Source organism: Oenanthe melanoleuca, chromosome 4 (genome assembly GCF_029582105.1).
Source record: "Oenanthe melanoleuca isolate GR-GAL-2019-014 chromosome 4, OMel1.0, whole genome shotgun sequence".
NCBI classification, from domain to species: Eukaryota; Metazoa; Chordata; class Aves; order Passeriformes; family Muscicapidae; genus Oenanthe; species Oenanthe melanoleuca.
This window is the reverse complement of record NC_079337.1, coordinates 28,706,461-28,727,769: the sequence shown is the minus strand read 5'-3', so window position 1 is coordinate 28,727,769 and position 21,309 is coordinate 28,706,461. Positions and strand designations below refer to the sequence as shown.

Sequence of the window (21,309 nt, the reverse complement as noted above, 5' to 3'; positions counted from 1 at the left end):
ATTTTTGTCTTGGCCTTAGAAACCACTTGGTTTAACCATGGATTAAACAAGTTCCTTGTTCCCTTTACTCAAGAGTTTTTTAGGGAATCTTAACCTTTTAACAACTTTCATATGCAATAAAAGCTAATCAACCAACTTGCTTTTCAAGAACTACTTTTCTTTTTTCAAGGTTTCACTCAGCCACTTAATCACTCTTCCTTTTGTTCAGCAAAGCACTGGAGCCTCTGGCCAAATATTCTTATTACTGAAAGCAAAGTGAATCCTGCAAAGTAAGTTTGTGAAGGTACTATGTCTAAAATAATAATTTATTTTTATTTTACACACACCAAATATGAACAGCATAAATTTAATATAAATGTTAATTCATGTACAGAAGTCAAACACATTATTTCAACATTAGAAATTGCAACACGTAAAAGAATTATTATGTAGCTAATATCAAATGCAAATAAAATGAAACTGCTGTAACTGCACCAAAATTACCAGCAAAAAGGACAATTTAATATGGTGATGAAATACACTGAACCAAAATACATAGTGGACCACAACGGTTGATTGCTTTTAAGAAAAATTATTCAACTTGAAATCTTTCCATTGCATTGTTTTCTGTCTACATAATATTCCTTTCTGAGAAACAATTTTCAGATACAACAGCTTACAAACAATACTTGCATAGGTGAGGCCCTTAGACATTTTAACCACTTGGCCCACTCCTTGTCAATGAACTGAAACTATGTATAAAATTCCAAAAGTTAGAATGGTCTACAGTATTAGTTTCAGATTGTTAAGAAGGTTAAAAAAAAGGTTGTTTTTGTCATTCAATAAATAAAGCACTTGACTGAGAAATGCCAAATAGTCACAATAAAAATAAAGATGGATCACTCAAAATGAATTACATATATCTGATTTTAAAAATCAAAAACTATTTTCAGTTTAATGCTAAACAAAGTTTTTAAGAAGAACATGGCCTGATTAGAAAGTGAGCAAGCTGCTGTTCCACATGGGTATTACAGGCAAGCACAAGTGCTAGTTTCAAGGGAGAGCCTGGATAAAAGTAAGGCCTTTATGAATGTGAAAGCACACGCATCCCAACAGGGAGGTGCTAACAACAGGAAATACAACCTAGTGAGCTGTACACAAAAATACATGTAATCTGTATCTGTCGAGATTTTTTGGCTGTTTTTGTCTTCAAGAATTAACTAAGGTATTGAGCCTTAGTGTTATGGCTACAGCAATGTAGCCTGATGGTACAATCATGTAAAGTCCTTCAAAATACAAGTTTTCCATTGATGTACTGTTATATCAGAAGCAAAGATTTTACTGGACCTGTTCTTCCTATAAAATTTTGCATCAAGTTAATGGAAGCAAACTTGAGGATAGTATTTAAGTTTCATATTATGCATGTTTATGTACGAAAAGGCAAGGTTGCCAGAATGGTGTTTATTGTTTTGTTGGTGGAATTTTTTTAATATTTAAGATTTATTACATACAACAGAAGCTGAAAAATTTTTGAGTGAAAATACAAGAATAGGAATTGTGGCAAATTGTTTCAACACTAAATATAAATTACTGTTGTATAGACTATTACAGGTAATAAAAATCTTTTAAACTAATTGTATTTTAAAACCCAAATTTAATCAAACTAACCAAAACAATTTAACATTCAATTTCACTAATCTTTAAATTGAAATGCTTAATACACATGCTTTGAAAAATTACTCATCAATAAACATGGAATGTCAATTTCCAGTAATTATGTATCAGTGGGCTGTTCTTTTTCTTTTCATTACAAGATCCAAAGCAAAAATTCCAAACTCCTCTTCTTCAGAAATATTCAAACCAAGTAGGGTGTACAATTGGCTGCGGAAAGAGAGGGGCAGGAGGAAGGAGACTTTAATTTCAGCAAACATACTGCATTATCCATTTCAAGATGGACTTAACTATTAAGAACTTAAGATAATGGTGTAACAAAAGCATTCACAGTCTTATGCCAATGTTGCATTCTTCACTTTCCTCTGCAGAACTAACTCAAAATAATTAAGAAAATGTTTAGTCAACTTCTCAAAAGACTTTTTTTCCTAAGAGCCTTATAGTTTTAAGAGACCCCACTCTTCAGTACTGAATGCATTTTCTCATCAGATAGATACACACACACACATTTTTAACTGAACTTCATAATAATAACCCTTTGTTTCACCTTCACTGAATACAAAATATTAATGCCGACTACCCTCAAGTGCACATTAGATCGTTTTTACGAGCTGTATTAGCTACATACATTATACATATCCTTGCAGCAGTCATTCATATTGCGTATTTAACACTTTAGATCAGAGTCTACACTCAACAAAGCACCAAGTTCTGCCTGATGTACACTGCATAGATAAAACCCAACTTCGTTCTGATCATCAGTGGAGTAGAAAATGTTCGTTATATCCTGTTTTGAAGTGACTGACTCTACAGAAGGCAGACATCTTATTTCACAGATAAATATGGTTCAACATTGTTGTATCTGTCTTACTTACTCTTTTCCAAGTTCTCTTCCATAGGACAAGATTTACAAATTTGTTTTTGTTAGCAGAAGCTGAAAAATAACTGAATCTTTGGGAAATATTCTTGTGTGCCTGAGATTAGAAGCTTCTAGCAGTAAAGTTAACACAGAGCATGGATTTAATGCCACTTTCAAGCTGCCTTGTAAGCTTTCAAACATCATCCTCAAGGCATTAAAAAAAAAAAAAAAAAAAAAAGATGCCTCAGAAGTGACAGATATACACACTTAAATTAATCTAGAATAGCCTATTCAAAAAAAAGTCAGAGGAGGCAAGAGTCTCCTATACATGAAACTGACTAGCCAAAAAATAGTCCAAGTCTTCCAGAATAGAAAGAGTTCCCACTCCTGTACATAAATTTAAACCCAAGCTGGAAAGGCAAATAATTAAGAAATTACTGAAAAATGACTCAGGGTCAAAACCATAACCCTCCGTTGTCCTGCACAACCAACAAGAACATCAGACTGTGTGATCCATCAGCATGTACAGGGCAGTAGAGACATGGTCTCCTTTGGAAAAAACAACAGAGAATCGCTACAAGCCTTCTTAGAGCTGTGTCGGTGAGGAAAGTACAACTTCTCTAATGAACAGTGCAAACAGTACAGCCAAGACAATGCCTTTGAGAGGGCAAAAAGCTGCAATGAACAATCCTGAGAGGCTTACTCACCTTTACTATCCCACCATGCTGCATTCAGGGACAGTAGTGTTATATATGCTTGCTCGGGGGCTGTAAGAAAAAAACATGTGTAAGTCATCTGATAAATATTTCAGACTTGGTAACTGTTAAAAAACTTCTTATACTACATTCTGAGCCTTTCTAAAGATGACTAAAAACCCCCAAACCATGAATTATCGCTTATCATCTGTATTTGCTAAAAAAAGCCAGCAACTTCTGTATTTTTTTCAAACATCTTACAATTTGTGGCTGTTGACTATACTAAGAGCAATATAATTAACTTTTGCTTGATAAAGCAAACCAAGGCAACGTTTAAGGAAAGAAAATTCCTACAACAAAACACAAAAACCATCTCACTTGAACTTTAGGTTTGATGTCCAAAATCTAGAACAGCAAACTGCAGATACTTTCGTTCTGAGACACAGATGCTAAATGCAGACTCTTGAACTAGCCTGTAAAAGTTTTATCTGTGACTTGTAAATTGCTACTGCATGCAGTATTTAAGATGTTCAAACAAGTTAATTCATAGTAGCAAGATAAATTCCTGCTCCACCAATTTAAGTACCATTTATTATAAAATTTACATGTGGGGAACTGGAAGGAAACTATTATCTGCTATAATTGTTATTAAAAGGCTTTTTCTTGAAGATTTACTAGTATATTTTCTTACAAATACTTTAAAGTATTCTCTCCTACCTAGAAAAATAATTTCATAAATTGTCTCTGAGGGAGATGTAACATGAAAGAGCATGTGTGAAAGTGCAAAGAATGCCCTATAGGGAAACATCCATTTAAAACTTGGCAGATTCCTGAAACAGGAACCTTTACTGAAACTTTTCCCATTTTTCGCCATCACTCTTAAGTCAAACTCGGTAGGGAGAGAATTTCCCAGGACTCAGCCTTTGCTATAGAGAGTACTATCTTTAGGACTAGAAATAGGTTTTGACATGTTCTGGTATCTCCTTAAACCAGTGGAATTTCACCAGCAGCAAGTGAAAACAAACCAACCACGCAACAGTTTTCAAAAAAAGGCTCTGCATTTCCAGGCTCCAGATGTTTACTCTGATCAAAGAAAGTGAGGTGGGAGTTCTCCAACAATTCAGAGCATATCTGTGCAATTTCACATTTTCCTCTGCCTGTACTTTGAAGACATGTGGATGAGCCAGTTTGATTCCATAAGCTACAAACCTACATCACGGATGCAAAGGATCTGAATGATAACAACACCTCCTATTTCGGATTGACTTTGCACTAAGACTGTTTCTGGACCAGAAGTGAATATCAAATATGTGCTAATTACACAGCTATACAGTCTCTGAACTCATAGTTAGCCAGCCTCCAGCACAGGCAAGAGCAAGACGACTTACATGTTCTTCTAACTGGATGCGACATTTAACAGCGAAGCACCATTTTGCAACTGACATTAAGGTGTTACGTAACTCTTGAAGACACAGACTTATTTGTGAAGAAATGTGCCTCAAAATAATGGTAGAGGTATTAAGTCTTCTACAGGACATTTAGGTGTTTCTCTATTCTGTTCCCTATCCCCCCACTCCTCCCCATGACAACATTCACCTTCTGAGATTTCAACACGTAGCACTGCTCCCCTTCACAAATGGACACCCAGACATGTGATTTTCACATTTAGCCAAGCCTGAGTGTTTTCACTTCCTTGATCTATTGGTGATTTATCTAGTAACATTAAAATATAGCTTATTAATCTTTCCCTGACATCATAGTTTTCTGTTTTCTAAGAATCATCATTTTCAAAATATTCAGGTGACACCAAGTGGCTAGTTTTTGTACTGCTGGCTGCTTAAGACTGCTGTGTACCAGTACTATATAAACTTGTGTAAAAACTAAGAATTCTGTAATGTGTGAAAGGAAATACAGAAACACATACCACAGGAAAAAAAAAAAAAAAAAGAAGCCCAAATGCCTTGAGATTATGAATCAAAGCACCCCTTTCTCATTTACTTACCTTAAACTATTTATATGCTTTAAAAAGAAAAAAAACAGCAAAACCCAATCTGTACACATCATCAAAAATCAAGTGGCCAAAAAATTAGGTTCCTGTAACAGAAGTAACTTACCAGAAAGAATTAGTCCTTATGTCTAGGGACTAATTCCCTATCCTTCATGTTTATAGTAAGTTGCTTCCAAGAAACATACTCAGACTTTTCTCAAATCACTGCTAGTTATCAAAAAAAACCCAAACAGACAAAACCCCCAAAACCTAAAGAAAAACCACATCCATCAGCAGCATCAGCATCATTCAACATGTCAAGCCACGCAACACTTCCATGGGAACAAAGGATTCTGTCACATTTAGCAACTCTTCTTTACCTGCAGATATTTCTTTCAACACAGAATATATATTAAATTGGAACATAAACAACTTTAGATTAGATAGGGGAAAGAAATTTTACTTTTTGACTCCTTGTGATGTTTCAGCATCACAACAATGCCAACATAAAAAGGGGCATTTTTAATCAATATGAAAGATGTGTATCTTTCAAAAGTCAGCCTTGTATCTTTGCTTCAAATCAGGGTTCTGTATGCTCTTTGCAAGCCCAAATCCTCACAAACCAGAATGCACAGAGGCCATCAAAAAGAAAAAAAAAAAAACGTTACTCAAAGATAACAAGACAGCATTACTAGCACTAGGCCATTAAGTAGACAGCTGTCAAAAATCAAACCTGATATTTGGGAATTCTGCTGAACAGCAATTCACATTAACTGTGATTGTATGGCCTAATCAAGTGCTAAAATGCTTTAGAATACTATTAACTTCAATTCACTTTAAAACCTTTTCCCTATAGCACTTGTAATTATAACTGAGGAGGTAAAAATCTAACGCATACTTTATTTTTTTTTTAATAGTCTGCAATCAGAATTTGCCCACAGCTGTAAATAATCATTCAATCTAACTTTTAATTGTTCCCTTGATTCTTTCCCAGAGAAGTACAGAAGAGAAAGCAAACTGGGCAGATGTATGTGGTAAAGCACAAAACCTGCAACTGTCTTTATTCTTCTTTTAAGGAGTCTCACACCACTATTTTGAGTTTAGTATCCTTTTTATCTTTTGTGTTCAGGATTACATGGTTATAAATGTGTGGCCCTAATTTTCCTAGCTAGAAAAATATGGAAACAGACACTCAACTAGTCAAACGCTGTGTGCACAAAACCAGATGCAGATACTCAGCCATTTATTATTCAAAATCACTTTGGCCATCTGAAAGCATCACCTTCTGGAAGTGGCCCACTAATGTAAACCAAGCACACGGTTGCTGAAGTGGAGACAATGTATAAGGCTATGTGCTTCAGAGATTCTTCTTCCTCTAAGACCTTTTGCCCATGCCAAATCCAAACCCAAGGAGAAGAAATAATGTAAGCAAGAAGAAAAAGCTTGATTACATTTTAGTCATGCATTGCAATAAAAGGCATCATAGTCAAGCCTGAAGTTAGTCAGCTATGAACTCATCCAAAGGAGAAATCTCACCACAGCCTAAACACATCTCAAGAGACTTCCAGAACACGTGCTAAGTAGCAGTATTAGGAAGAGAAGGATGGCAACAGTATTTTAACAGTGTACTGCAATCACTTTTCCAATTTACTAAAATTAGAACAGATGAGGGAAAAAACCCAACCAAAATCCCAACCCCCTCCCAATTCTATAACATAAAAAATTTCCTCTTCTAGTAGTTGCACTCTGATTTGAAAAAATGCAACATATATAAATGAAGATGCTAGAACACAGACTTTCAAAATAATTGTCAGCACCGTAATCATCTCACAGATGATCTTAAACCTAAGTTATTTACATGTCACCTAATTCTTCCTTACACATCATTCCAATAGATAAATGTAAGCAAAAATGACCCTGGCATTGGACTGTTTAGATATTTACAATGTTTTCTCAGTGCTCTCATCTGATGGTCCAGACTCAACTGATGCAAGAACCAAGTCTTTATACTTTATATAAAATACACACGTGCACCAAGATATGTATACCAAGAACAATTTAAAAGTAACTTTTCTAGCTTCGGTTCTTCATATATAATCAAAAATGTTTATGCTTACCTAGATGTAAAAGTGTGAACTGTGCTGCCAATTCCTTTGCATCTTCTACTGTTGTACAGAGTTTTTCTGGCATGAAGTAACTCTGGGAATCATCTGCAATACTAGAAATAAGCACCTTGTACACCAAAAGTATTTTCCCATCCTGACTTGTGGTTGAATACAAGCAGTATTCTGGTGGCGCCCAGCTATTTTTATGGCAAAAATAATCCAGATGCATTACCGCAGAACTGAAGTGACTCAGCTTTAAAGAATACATGCTTATTGGAGTAAGCTTTATTCCTGGAAAAATTGGGTATGTACTTCTTTCAACTTCAGGGGGCCCTGGACTGTGCTGACCATTAAGACGAACTGAAAGACTTGCTGGTTTCCCCAAGGATTTTTGAGCACCATCTTCTTTGTTAGGAAACCCTAAGAGATTTTCAGAACTGGGACTTATCTGACCATTAAAATGTTGCTTCCAAGAACTTTCTTTGTTAACTGGCTTCGCCAGTGTTACCTCAATACTGGCTCCATCAATGCACTTTCCATTCATTATAGACATAGCAGCAACTGCATCTTCACGGTGAAAAAAATGAACAAAAGCATAGTCCCTCAACTTCTTTACACGTTCAACTACTCCTGGCTTGAACTTGTTGAATTCAGCTTTAATTTTGTCCTCCGTAGTAGATATCATTAAATTTCTCACATACAATACTTTAACTCTCTGCATAGTTTCTTCATCAACTACTTTCTCAGGATCTGCCCAGTCTACTTGAATAGTATGACCCCAGGGCTGGAACGTTCCTACAGCAAAGAAGCATTACATAAATAAGAAACATGCAAAGGAAAGCAAAATCATTCTTATCACCTACCTCTACAAAAAGCAAACATTATGCGTACTACAAGAAACTGGGTTTTGCTGTCTGCATCTACTTAAGTTACTTGAAACTGTTAAATGAGACTGAAAAAGTGGCAAGCATTCTGTTGCCTTTGGATTCGTTAAGCACCATAAGCTGTCAAAACAAAAGACTTTGTGACATGCATATACACACACACACAAAAGGAGACCAAAAGTAATGTATTTAACTAGCTACTAAATACAGCCTCTTCAATAATATTACCACTTTAAAAAGCATGGGCAACACCAGGAAATAGTAATCTGAATGTGCATCTCTAGCACTACTCTTACTCTATCTTGCAGCAGATGCCAGAACCCAAACGAAAAGAAAAAATCCAAAACCAAACCTGCTTTGTTACTCATGTCAACCCAACATTTTGCATATCATACTGGTTTATTTTCCATTCAGTGATCTAGAGGTATTTCACCCACCACTCTGCATATACATATACACACACACACATAAAAAATATACCAATTATATGTTGAGTATATTATACGTAAGTATTATAATGATATTTATTATATATATGCCTTTTTGCATTTTGTATATTGTATATACTTTTGCATATTTAGTTTATTTTCTTTTTCTTTCAAAATTATTTTCTAGTAAAATATTAAAGATCTACTTTTTGATATTTTTAAATGTGAAACATTCACACATTTCAGAGCAATGAAAGTAACATCACTCATGACAACCCACAGAAAATACAGGGCACAATCCTTTCTAAAGATCACTTTTAAAAGAATTTGAGTGCAGACCCTCATGCATGAAAAAGAAAACTGAATGTGTAGCCATGCAAATACATATCAGCATAAAAAACTAGATTACATAAAACTGATGTCTATTTTCAAATTTTCAGAACTACTTAAATTACAGCTTCTTAAAAAGTAAGTTAAAAAAACCACAACAACAAAACATAAAAAACAAAATCATTCTTAGCCAGAAGGCAATACTGCAGTTTTTTAACTCTTAAAACACCTTAAAGAATGGAAAACAGGGATGATCCACCATCTCATCCCTCCCACATTATGGAAATAGATACTCCCCATAAAAACACAGTTTAATTACAGTTTTACCTGGGATTAGTCGTCTTCTAGCCATTGCAGCTGCTCTGTGAGATTCATATTCTACAAAGGCAAAGCCACGATTTTTAGTTTTGTCAGTGGCATTTGGATAAACAATGACATCCACCACTCCTTCTGTAACTTTTTTCATTTCATTCAGTATTTCTTCTTTCTTCTTATCTTTAGGAATTGCTCCAATAAACAGTCTGCAGTTGTCCAAGCTAACACAGACACCAATAAACTTCCCTGGACGAATTTCATAATTATTGAGAATCTTGATGGCCAGCTGGGCTTCCTCTTTAGTAGTGTACATCACAAAAGCATAGCCTCGGTTCTCACCACTGAATTCCATCATCAGTCTGAGCTCATAGATCTTCCCAGCTCTCTCAAAAACAGGAACTAGTTCATCTTCATACATATCACGAGGAATCTTACCCACAAAAACTTCACATCCACGAGGCGGTGGAGGACCTTCCCAACCTTAAAATAAATTGTCCAGCAGCAATCTTAGTAAAATGCACATATCCCCCACACCCAGTTCAAATGTGGGTTATTTACTTTTTGGTCTCAATTGAAAACTAGCACATTTTCTTCCATTATGTCTTATTTCTTTTATGTTTAAATAAAAATTTTAAAAATGCCAGAAACCCACAGTTTGCATTTCTTTCGATTCCATCTTCTGGGCTTTTTTCCAATGGAGTCTGTATGACAACACACCCAACCTGTTTATCAAAAACACTGACAGGTTTACCAAGAGTCTCTATTTCAACCATTTTATGCCCCTTAGAATTTTATTTCAGTTATTAATAAAACTGATATACCTAAGAAAGATATCTAGGTAAGAACTTCAGTTTTATTTTCTACTACAATGCTTTAAAGTCACAAAATGTTTCTCTGCGCTTCTTGCCCATATTTTTATAAATTTTGGTAAGGGTCACCAGTGCAGCACTTTTCTTTTTCACTGACATCATTCAAAAATCCAAACATTTTGCTTCCACCTTCACTCATCCAATAAAATAGGACTCCCTAAGTAAAGTAGGATACAGAGCCAAACTTTCTGCAACAGCCAAAAAGACAGAACACTTTATTCTAAAAACAGACCACAGTTTTCACAGGCAGTGGATGGTAGGAAAAAAAGAAGAAAAAAAAAAAAAAATCTACAGAACAGGTCTTTGGTTGACATCTGAAAGCTGCAGAACACCTATGCTTCTCTCCTTAAGCTTTAAGGACATTCAAACATTCTTTTATTTCTCTCCCATATACACTGAAATATATGTTTAACAGATAATGTAAAGTCGTATTTATGCATTTAATATTATGGAGTTATGGTCTCCAAATATGGCACTCCATTTTCCCAAAATAATAAAAAAATATTTTCTAAAAAGTTTGTTTGGCTTTGTTTCTTTTTTTAAATTAGACAAACAACTCAGGTAGAAGGTTCAAAGGCAGACACTCAAATCATAACTAAAAGCTTTTTCTAAAGTTTTTGACAAGAAAGGTTTTCTACAGGAGAAAAAGCAAGGCAAACAGAAAAAACTAACGCAAAACTTAGTAAATACTAGTATGAAATGACAAAGCATAGCGAGGCCAGGTGAAAAAACAATGACTCGACAAGTTAAGACAAAAAGATAATTAAATTAAAAGTGTACTTTAGTTTGAAGTTCAGAATAAATTATGTTTAGATCATTTTGTAATGAACAGTTTTTCCTTAATGTATTGTCAGAGAGCCTGTAATTTACTTGTGAAAAAAAATTAACAGAATTGAGAGATTTTTGCCATCTCACCAGAATCCTTTTTCATCTATAAACTCAAAGCTAACTGTGCAGAAAGAACTACATGGCACACAGGAAGCTACCAAGGCATCAGAATTGACATGAATTTGGAGTCACACTGCCATGACTTAGGTAGGAAAAAGCTTGGCTCTGTTCTGCATAGCATTCCTCATTTTTATCATTTTCACCTTTATAAACATCTCTGACCACTTCAGCTGAGGTCTGACTGGACACAGCAGCTAACACCATCTGCAGGATAGTAATACCATCACTCACATCACGCCAGTCCCTTCCCACATAAAAACAATAAACCAACTGTACACCATTTAGAAGCTCCAAAGACAAAGGCAACTGCACAGCTCAGTCAAGAAAAACTTGTGCAGGAGTCATGAAATAAATTAAAAAGCTTATTTATTTATTAACTAGACAAACATTTACCATCCTTCTCAGCCCAGTAACTGACTGACCAGTGATTATCAGTAAGTAAAAGCCATTTACCACACAAAAATCTAATTTTAAAGCTTTTAATTTTAAAGCTGCATACTAACTCAGCAATACAGCACATTACTGCCTCCAATTCCTGACCTAAAGAACACTGGTCTGTGCCACATTTGCCAATGAGGGACACATACTTAACAGAGCAAACATGGAAAGTTAGTCAAAAGTATTCCACTTTTGGACCAGAGAGCTTCCTTGACTGGGTTCGTGATTCACTGCTGGACAACAGAAAATGGAAATCCTATTTCTGCAGCAATTCCATAAACATTAGTCATAATCCTCCCACTGTTAGTGTCCATGCTATCTTAAAATTCCATGTAATTTTAATGACTTACATGCCTAGTGACATCATTGGATCCACTGCTTAGATGGCAGTAACATAAAACTATGAAAATTCACTTTCATCTGTTTTTAAACACTATACAGATACAATTTTCACAAGTGGCATACACTAAACAAGAACTGTGCCAGGTAAAAACCTGTAATTTTTAAGACAATTTTCAGCCACATCTGCTGAGAACAGACCTGACAGTAAGATTATCCTTTGACAGGAACACAAGCTTATAGGAATCACATCTTAAGCAAAATTCATAGTGAAACCCTTAATTTATAAAGATACAGTAATTTCCTACAAGCCACCTCAAACACTTAAGTCTCACCTGGCCTAGAGCCATTTATAGTAACTTAGGGTAATTTCCAACTTAAAAAAAAAAATGTATTTTCAATGTCCTATGAAAATACATGAAGATTGGAAGGAAAGATGTATACCTAATGTCAATGAACAAACTGATAGAAGAGATACCTTATCAAATCCATCTAGTTTCAGAAAACATTAATAACACTAGCATTGCTAAACAAACACTCTTAATACCATCTAATGTTCTAATTAAAATACATTATTATTTAAAAGATGTATTATAATTTAAGAGCAGGCTGAAGGTAGTGATGCTCTGCAGTTTGTTTTCCAGTGCCATTTTCAACATAGATTCACAGGGCTTCCTTCTGCTATTTTATATAGGCTTAGAAAAAGTACAGACAAAGTTTAAGACAGAAAAACTTCCAGAGAAATAATTTTGATGCAACTCTAAATTAAACTACATATGGCAATGAGTAAATAAAGTTCATGCTTATAAGCATAACTTATAAAGATATGGGATTACAGGTGAGAATGAACTGAAAGAGCAGCACAAAGAATTTTCCTTTTTTCTGCTTGTCTAAGTGCATAATCCTTTTCAGAAAGAAGTTACTGTATTCCATGTCATACAACCAGAATTAGTAGCAAAATTCTTGTACACTGCTGATGTCAACAACACTGGAAAAATTATTCAAAATAAAAGAAATATTTTATCGTCAACTCTGAAAACAAAATGAGTTAACCTTCACTGGTGCTCTCTCAGACAACAAAAGTTCGTAAAAAAAAATTTAAAAAGCTTTGGCCAATGCAAATGGTAAGGGGTAAGAGAGAACACTAAGTAGGTTATGCCTCTATCACCAACTTATTTTTCCCTTTTGTGTCCCTAAATGCTTTGAAGTGTGTTCTCAGTCATATGGAACACACTTGGATTTATGAGCTCCACATTTGTTCTGCAGTTAATTTTAGCTGGTTTTAAAGCTGTGACTTTTTAAGTTTACCAAAGGCAAATGTTCAACAGAGTCTAGCTCAAGAGATCTTAAATTGCTGGAAACTGTAAAACCCATCAGGACCCTCCTCATCCATGCCATGTTTCTTATACTGTTCCCTTAAGCTTCTACTACTGGTCACTATCAAGATACAGAACATGAGGCTACACCAATTTTCAGTCTCAAAAGCAATCTCAAAATAAATTCTTACCTGGTGGAGGTCCACCAAATTTTCTTTGCCCATTTTGCTGAACCATGCTGTATCCTGTCTTCTCCATTAGGGCAAGTAAAGCGGCTCCATTTTGAGCACCACTTCGGATTTTGCCACATCCATTTACAGCTTTATTCTCCTCATGCATATCTGCAACAGCTTCAATAGAATACCACAAATATTCCGATTCAGCAAATTCTAAATTGTTATGCGCATACAGATGCTACCAAAATACAGAAAAACCACTGAGGCTATACTTGCCTATTTATTGCAACTTTGTCTAGCATGAAGCTTCAATCCTACATCCAATCACTATCACCTATGTACTTGCTTTCAGATCATTGTTCTGTAGCTGAGATAATCTGGAACTTGACGCAGCAACTACATAATCTATATTTAAACTCTCCTAAACGCTATCACAACGTAAGTAGCACAACTATTTTTAAGAGTGCTGCCCTTCAAGTAGAAGAATGAATTCTTTCATAAACCATGTCATCACAGTTGTGTAAGGGACAAATAAGTTACTCAAGGTGGTAAGTTACATTTTCTTATTACTATGTTTTATAAGAATACAAATTATTTCAAAATTGCATTATAGTACTAAAATATTGGAGGAACAACTTAAGGCCATGCATGCCCAGCTACTATAAAGAACTCAAAGAACTCATGAACATAAATAATTTAATTAATACCAATATAAAATAAAATTAGGCAGAACTGCCTGGCAAAACAAAGGGTTTGAAATAATCCCAAGTCTGGCACCCCCATTTTAATGGCTTTATCCATTTTCACAATTTCAAAAACTAAACCTTATCAATATGGTTACTGCAGCCCTATCTCCTATTTCTCTGGCACGCCAAGATCTCACCCAACAGCTTTAGGTTTCTCACCAAGGTGATAGAAAACAATCACACCACTTGCCAATCACTAATTTTACTAGACAAGCCACTAAAAAAATCTCAAGTCGGATGTTTCTTTCATTGCCTGTTTTTCCTTCTCCAATTTATTTATTCTTTTCCCAATATTTTCTTTCCTATGGTCTGCTTAAGTAAGCACTCTTTTTCATCACGTCAATCCTTTGTCCAAATGCCATTTCCAAGCACTTCTTGAGAAATGCTGCCCAAAAAATCATCACCACTGTCCCTTATATTTTCAGATTTCTTCATCTTCAGGCTCAGGCTTCAAAAGACAATGTCCTGAGACATCAGCAGTTTATTTTTTATAAGAAAAACATTTTAAAACAATTTAAAGTTCACACAAAAGTTTCTTGACAACCCACTATTATTTGCTGAACAAAACTAAAGTTTTAAAATACATTATAGACAAAATTCATGGAGTGATTAAGTGCCTGTTCCCCTACTACATTTATGGATGTTATGCAATGATATTACTATCCTGAGGTGGGACTGCAGCTTATTTCCCACTCCTGCCTCAGCCTTGTAATTTTGAATGTGCTTTGAATCAATGTAATTATTATTTCTAAGTGCATTTTCTTCACAACAGCCTTCACATGACGTTCTAATAGACTCCACAAATTCTTTAATTAGGATAGTGTTAACAGTGATCTTTCCCACCCTAGGAAAAAAAGACTTTTGGTGGGTTTTTTGGGGTTTTTTTGTGCCTTTTCATCAAACCAGTATTCATTTTGGGGCAGGAATCCATGCAAGCAACCACTCTCAAGATTATATCTGTCACAGGGCACTAAAAAAGCCAAATTTTAAACAAATCTCCTGGCTTCATCCAAAGGAGATTCCAGAAAAGCAACGGGGCAGAGCGCAAGGAAAAAAAAAAAAAAAAAAAAATCCCCGACAGGCACAGCATGGCTCCCACCTGCTAGAAATGGTGTCCCATCTCCTTTCAGGAAGTGAATTACACTTACTGTGTTTCACAGCCTACAAGCTGCACAGCGATTCCGTAATTAAGAAATCTTTCAGCAGCTTCAGGCCTAACAAGGTATGCAGATGAGAACGAAGCTGGAGTGAAGCAGAGGCAAACGGATTTTCCCTTTGTCCCGGTGAGTTCAAACACCGGGGCCAGAACGTCGTTATCTGTAAGGGCAGTAAGCGGGCACCAGACTGGCACACTAGGAGCTCCAAGGGGGCGAAGCGGCCCTGAGGAGCTACAAGAGACCCATGTAGGAAGCAAGCTAACCTCGGGCACACCCCGGGAACAAGTGCCACGGACGCGAGGAGGCAATACTGCACGTGCAACAGTAAGGGAAGATAATAAACTCAACATGCCCGGAATCTCCCTGCGCTACTCCCGCCGACCCGCACATCAAGGCCCCTTTCTCCACACCGCTTCAACCCTCATCGCGCTGCCTCCGCCTTCCCCCACGGCACGGCAAGGACCCGAACCCACCACTGTCCCCAGGCAGACGAGGCCACGGCATGACTCCCTGCTGTCCCGCCGGGAGCTGAACGCCACAGAGCACTGCGCAGCTGCCGGCACTGTCAGCGCTTCATGCGCCCGGCCCCGTGGCCACAGCTTTCCCTCGCTCTCCCCTCGCCCGTCCACTCAGCGGGCGCAGAGGGTGGGCACGGACACAATTGACAGCCGCGCCAGCCAATCGCAGCGGGGCAAGCGTGCCCGGCACGCGAGCGCTCTTTGAAGCGAGCGACGGTTGGGCGAGGGGGACGTGTCCGGCGCGCGCGCGCTGCAGCAGCCGCTGGAGCCGTTGGGACGGCGCGCGCTGCTCCCGCCTTCACGGTGGACACGCGGCGCCGCCTCAGCGCCAGGCCGTTCCATTCTCGCTCTTGGGTGGTCGCTCTTGAGCTCGCCGTTACTGTTTTCAGAGCCTGGCTGCTATATTTTTTTTGCACCCTTAGGCTTTTACCTGCTTGGAAATTGCATATTTGGGGCTTTAGGATTGCTCTGGCATGCACTCGTGCTTCAGGGAGTGTTTAGTCTTGTTCAGGCCCATGTTGATATGTAATATCAAAGTGAAATATCACTGAATAAATAAGGTTGGAAAAGACCTCTGAAAAAGTCAAATCCAGCCTATGACCTAAAATCATCATGTCTACTAGACTGTGCATTAAGTGCTGCCTCCCATGTTACACAGGGATGGTGACTTGATCACTCCCTGGACAGTCTATTCCAATGTGATCACCCATTCTCTGAAGAAATCCTTCCTAATGTCTGGCCTAAACCTCACCTGGGTGCAGCTCAAGGCTACATCCTCTTGTCCTGTCACTGGTTGCATGGGAGAAGATGTAGTTGGCTTCAGTCCCTGTTGGCTCAGTTAATATCTCAGTCTCTTGGAAATGAGCCCCATGAGCTTCACAACAACTGCAGCCACTTGCCAAGCCAGCTGGCTTGGAGGCTCTGCAGTTTTGGCACTGCTCCTGAACTCCTATCACAGCTCCTTAGGGCTCATATAGCAAGGCATACATGAAAGGTACCAGGGTTAATACAGAGTGTGGGATTAGCTTGCAAGTTCTTCAAGTAGTTATCATAATGTTGTGGTCTGTTTCTCCCACGAGCAATTTAAAGTCTTTCAAAACCAATATACTTTCACCAAAAACTTCTCCCCCTCCCTTTTCCTAAGGTTTACATGCTCAACTATACTTAGTAATAAGGTAGAGAATCCCTGAAATTCTACCTTCCGGACATGCAAATTCATCTTTATTATGAATACATTCCAGAGCTTTTAGCAATCTCACTTTAAATCTGTACTGCCACAGAATTGCCACATTGTCATGTTTGACATTTAGTCATTTGAGTTTGCTTATTTTTCAAAGAGGATGCATGTTGTGCTTTTATTAGTAATGGCATGTTACACTCCTTGTGTAATTTACAGATGGTATGTCTCCATTTAAAAGTTCTGAATGGCCAATATACCAAAGCTATTGCCTTCAAGATTAAATTTCACCACCTTTTCATTTCAGGTGCCTGTTTGGTTACTTTTTCCCTCCTACATCTAAATCAGGCATGAAGAGTCTCATAGGAATCAGCTTGGAGTATATTAATTAAATAAAATTTGTAACATTTTGACTGCAGCAGTGTGTCCCTGTTACCTTAGAGACTGCTCACTCCCTGGCCGAAAACTCCATGTGTCTCCATTGGTGGTGGTGGGAAATATTGAAAGAATGCAGGCAATCTTTTTTAAATGGAAAAAAAAACAACCAACCAACCAACCAAAAAAAAAAAAAAAAAACAAAAAAAAAAAAAAAAAAAAAAACAAAAACAAACAAACAAAAAAAAAACAACCCCAAGCCAAACCCATAATTCCTCAGCATTTTCTTTGCATTTCATGTAAGTGACACCTTACTGGATGGGTTGCCATGTACAGCCATTTCCGGAGTACAGTAGAAGGTCTCAAGGGAAACATACAAATTTGCAATCAGGTTTTTCACTTTACGGCATGAATAAAAGAGAATATAAAAACAACTGAAAAGTATTCAGTGTTTATAATCTCTTATTAAACATCAAAGGCAAACATAGGAACTAAAGACCCCTGCCTTTCTAAAAGAAATTAATGATCCTTTTCTTCCTTTGTTCCCCATGTGCTAATTGGGTATCAGAGTTCTCAGTGCACTGCTGCCCAAGGTGCAAGCTGCTTTTCTTTGACATCTGACTGTTCACTATAATTAGGCTTTACTGAAAACAACTGTTTATAACCTGTCTTTTTCTTGGATTTTGCTGTGACTCATAATAAAATCTGAGCTGAATATTTGAATTTTTTTTTCCTAGTAAGACATAATTTACAGGGGAATGTAATATTTTGTATTCACTTAAGAGCTATATTGGATAACTTAAGGTCTTCAGAAGACATTTTACACACTTGAAAGTTTTATTCACTTGTTATTCATGGACTTTTATGAAAGAATGGGGAAAAGAAAACAGACCTAAATCATGTTTTGGTATTTATCAAAGCATTTTCTAATTGCTCTATTGAATCGGTACCTTAGGATATAGGTGTTTAACATTCAAACCTGACAAACAGAAACTTATTTTAGGATTATTTTACAAGAACTTTTACATGACTTTAGGATTATTTTACAAGAATTACTGCATAATTTACCAAAAAGCATTTGACACCAATTCTGTTTAGAAAATTACCTTATATTGCAAATAATATACTGTTTGCCCCAAAGCTTTATACAGTTTCTATTAACACTGAGTTAGTTTTCTCACTAATGTCTAGTTGAAACTCTCACAAATCTGATGGATGAGGAATAAGGACAGAATCTTGCCAAGATTATGACATAGATTCCTTTGGCTAGATTTGAAAATGTGAAAGAGGTGTTTTTCTTACACATTTTATTTTATAGGACTGCACTGGAGAGTGCTTTTCCTTTTAAGTTATTTTAGGTAGCTGCAACACAGAAGTCCTTGATATTTAACTTCTGTTTTATTGGAATGCTAGCAAGTCCCACCATATATATTCCTGGAGTGGGCTATTACTGTCGTTGTAATATACTTTAATAGAAGCATTAACTTTTTTTTGTCAGTGTAAATTTTACTATGGCCTGGAGCATATTAAAGAGTGTATGTAGTATTTTTCTGCACTCTGACAGGTTTGCTATGTAGGTAGCAGAAATATTTTAAAAGGAAGCAGGCATCTTTTGAAGTTAAACAAAGGTCTCTGTAGAAAACCTAAACATAATATGATTGTAAGTCTAATTATAGTAAGCTGTCTGGAAAGACTTAATTTCAGGCCATCAATCCATTTTATTTTGGTTTTCACTTTATCAAGCACTGCAATGCTTATTTATTAGGATCCTCCTAACAAGGCGACCTAGTGCCTAAAACAAGTTTTGTTATCATTCACCTTTCTGCCTTAAAAGGTTGGAGTCTTTTTAAAGTATATAATTTCAAGATTTAATAATGCTGAAATGAGCATGTGGGGGAACAGAATATTAATTGCAGAAAAAACATAATACAGAATTTCTTTTTTGGCAGACCACTTTGAGACACATGCTGCATGATTTTAACATGCAATGTTAAAAAATATATAATGAAGACAAAGAAATGGATCCTGGAGCAAGTTCTGTCTTCACTTCGATGAGTACTGATGTCAACAAATGCACTGATGTAAATTGAATGAAATCAACTTTAAGCCAATATTGCTGAGTGTGGAGTGATGTAAAATGTACATTAACAAAACATATAAAATCTCTTTTCTTGTTTTTCTCCTCACTGCGTCCAGAACTCTTGCTTTCTGCTCTGTCTAAAGACCTGGGCCCTTCACAACAAAACCATGTATTTTATCACTGAGCAAAATAGCAGTTTTCTGGCAATACAGCTAAGTCCGAGAGGAAGGAGCAGAAGGGAATTTCTGAAAAAGTAACAGCAGGAAGGGTTTGTAGAAGAAGTGGTGAATGTCAGGGAAGTGAAGTGAGGAAAGGACAGGAAGGAAGGAGGGGCCAAGGGAGACAGAATCCTGTCCTACAGCACTGCAGTCTTTTGATGTTCCACCATCAGAGAATGCTTTTTAGGCAGATATTTCAAAAGCATTCTAAAACAGAGATATATCCTCTTCACCTCTGTGGAGGAGGAATTGAAAGGGATTGGCAAGAAATGCCTACTGCTGCAGCAAGCTTGAAACCAGAGTTTTCTTCACAGAAAGATGTGAAGCACAAAGAACTACAAAGCAGGTTTCCTTTCTCATACCACTGGTGTCTGAGTCCTCACTGAAGGGCTTGGAAAGATCAGACACAGTCCCTGCTCAGTTTTTTATTTCTCCGCAAATACTGCCAAAAAATACTTGAATTTATGGTAGTTTCTATGAAAATCTTAGTGCATATCTCAGCATTGAAACCAAATAGATGTTAACTGTAAATTCTTTGGTCATACGGGATCTGGCCTAGACATTAAGTGAAAGTTTATCAGGGACTCTGAATATTTTTATATCACATTAGCTTTTTGAATATTAAATAATTCTGGAAATAAATTACATTGAGTGCAGCAGTGGACAACAATATTTCATTCTACTTTTCTGAATTTAAATATTTAAAATACCCTTTGAGTAATTTGAAAAGTGGAAAGAGTTCAGTCTTTCTTCAGGTTGCTCATACTCTTGGCTTTGAATTCCTGCTTATACTGAGAATCTGAAAAGGCATTGATGTATCCAGTTCACATCCTCTTCATTTGCAATCCAGCTGCTGTGAGCTGATAGCTAGCTTTTAAATCAGGAAACTCTGGACTATCAAAACCAATTATAGTTGAACAACTTACAGTGCTTCTGTGTAATTTTCTTTATTAGGGATATAGTGCTCTGCTTGGAGACACAATTAAGAAGCCTTGAAGCAATGTTACCTATAATTTTGGGTAATTTTCATTTATATATATACCCTCATTTTTATATATTTGTCTCTTATATACTCATAGAATCCCATAACTTCTCTTTGAGGTTTCTTATGGTATTAAGTACTACTAACAGTTATTTTTAAATGCTTTTCTGTATCTAGCTATTGTCTTTCCTACAAAACTGTGGTGAAAAACTAAACAAGAATCATTAACTACATCACAGGCAACTATATACTATAGTAATAACTATAGTGCTAACTATAAAATCAGTGTTGTGCAGCTTAACTGTTCTTTCCTGATTTCTGGTTAGATGTTACAGCAACGAAACAGGAATTCAAAATCATAATTTCTAGACCTACTGAGCAATTATATCGACTTTGTAAGTATCTAACCTACTCGTTCTTTAAATGCGAGTTCCATAGTTAACTTCGCAATTTGCTGGAGACAGTGCATTTTCCTGACTCTAAGAGAGCCACTAGATGGGAGTATGTTAGCTTAAAAGGCGCTTGGTCAGCCACGGCAGCAGTTGGCATTTTGGAGGAGCTCCACTCATCTCTTTTCCTAGCAGCCGGGAGGTGCTGCAACACTCCACACTGTATCGAGTTGGTAGTGATCGATTTGGGATTTCTCGACGCTCCTCTCCACACTGGACACTTGGGAAACGCTGCCTTCCTCACTGCATCTCTGGCCCAGGAGGATAT

General features: G+C 36.8%; 1 protein-coding gene across 2 annotated transcripts in view; it reads right to left on the bottom strand.

The window, feature by feature from the left end:
• Window positions 1-277: 277 nt before the first annotated feature.
• Window positions 278-21,309, bottom strand: part of LOC130252018 (probable RNA-binding protein 46) — a 32,559-nt gene continuing 11,527 nt past the window's right edge. The window contains exons 1-6 of one of the 2 annotated variants that reach the window (XM_056489145.1): window positions 15,716-15,930; window positions 13,355-13,513; window positions 9,266-9,733; window positions 7,309-8,091; window positions 3,217-3,276; window positions 278-1,860 (exon numbers count right to left, since the gene is read on the bottom strand). In XM_056489145.1, coding sequence (XP_056345120.1) covers window positions 1,835-1,860; window positions 3,217-3,276; window positions 7,309-8,091; window positions 9,266-9,733; window positions 13,355-13,513; window positions 15,716-15,746 — 1,527 coding nt within the window. In that variant the 5' untranslated portion in view covers window positions 15,747-15,930 and the 3' untranslated portion in view covers window positions 278-1,834. Of the gene's footprint in view, window positions 1,861-3,216; window positions 3,277-7,308; window positions 8,092-9,265; window positions 9,734-13,354; window positions 13,514-15,715; window positions 15,931-21,309 lie in introns of those variants that run through there. The other variant, XM_056489144.1, reaches the window with a different exon arrangement.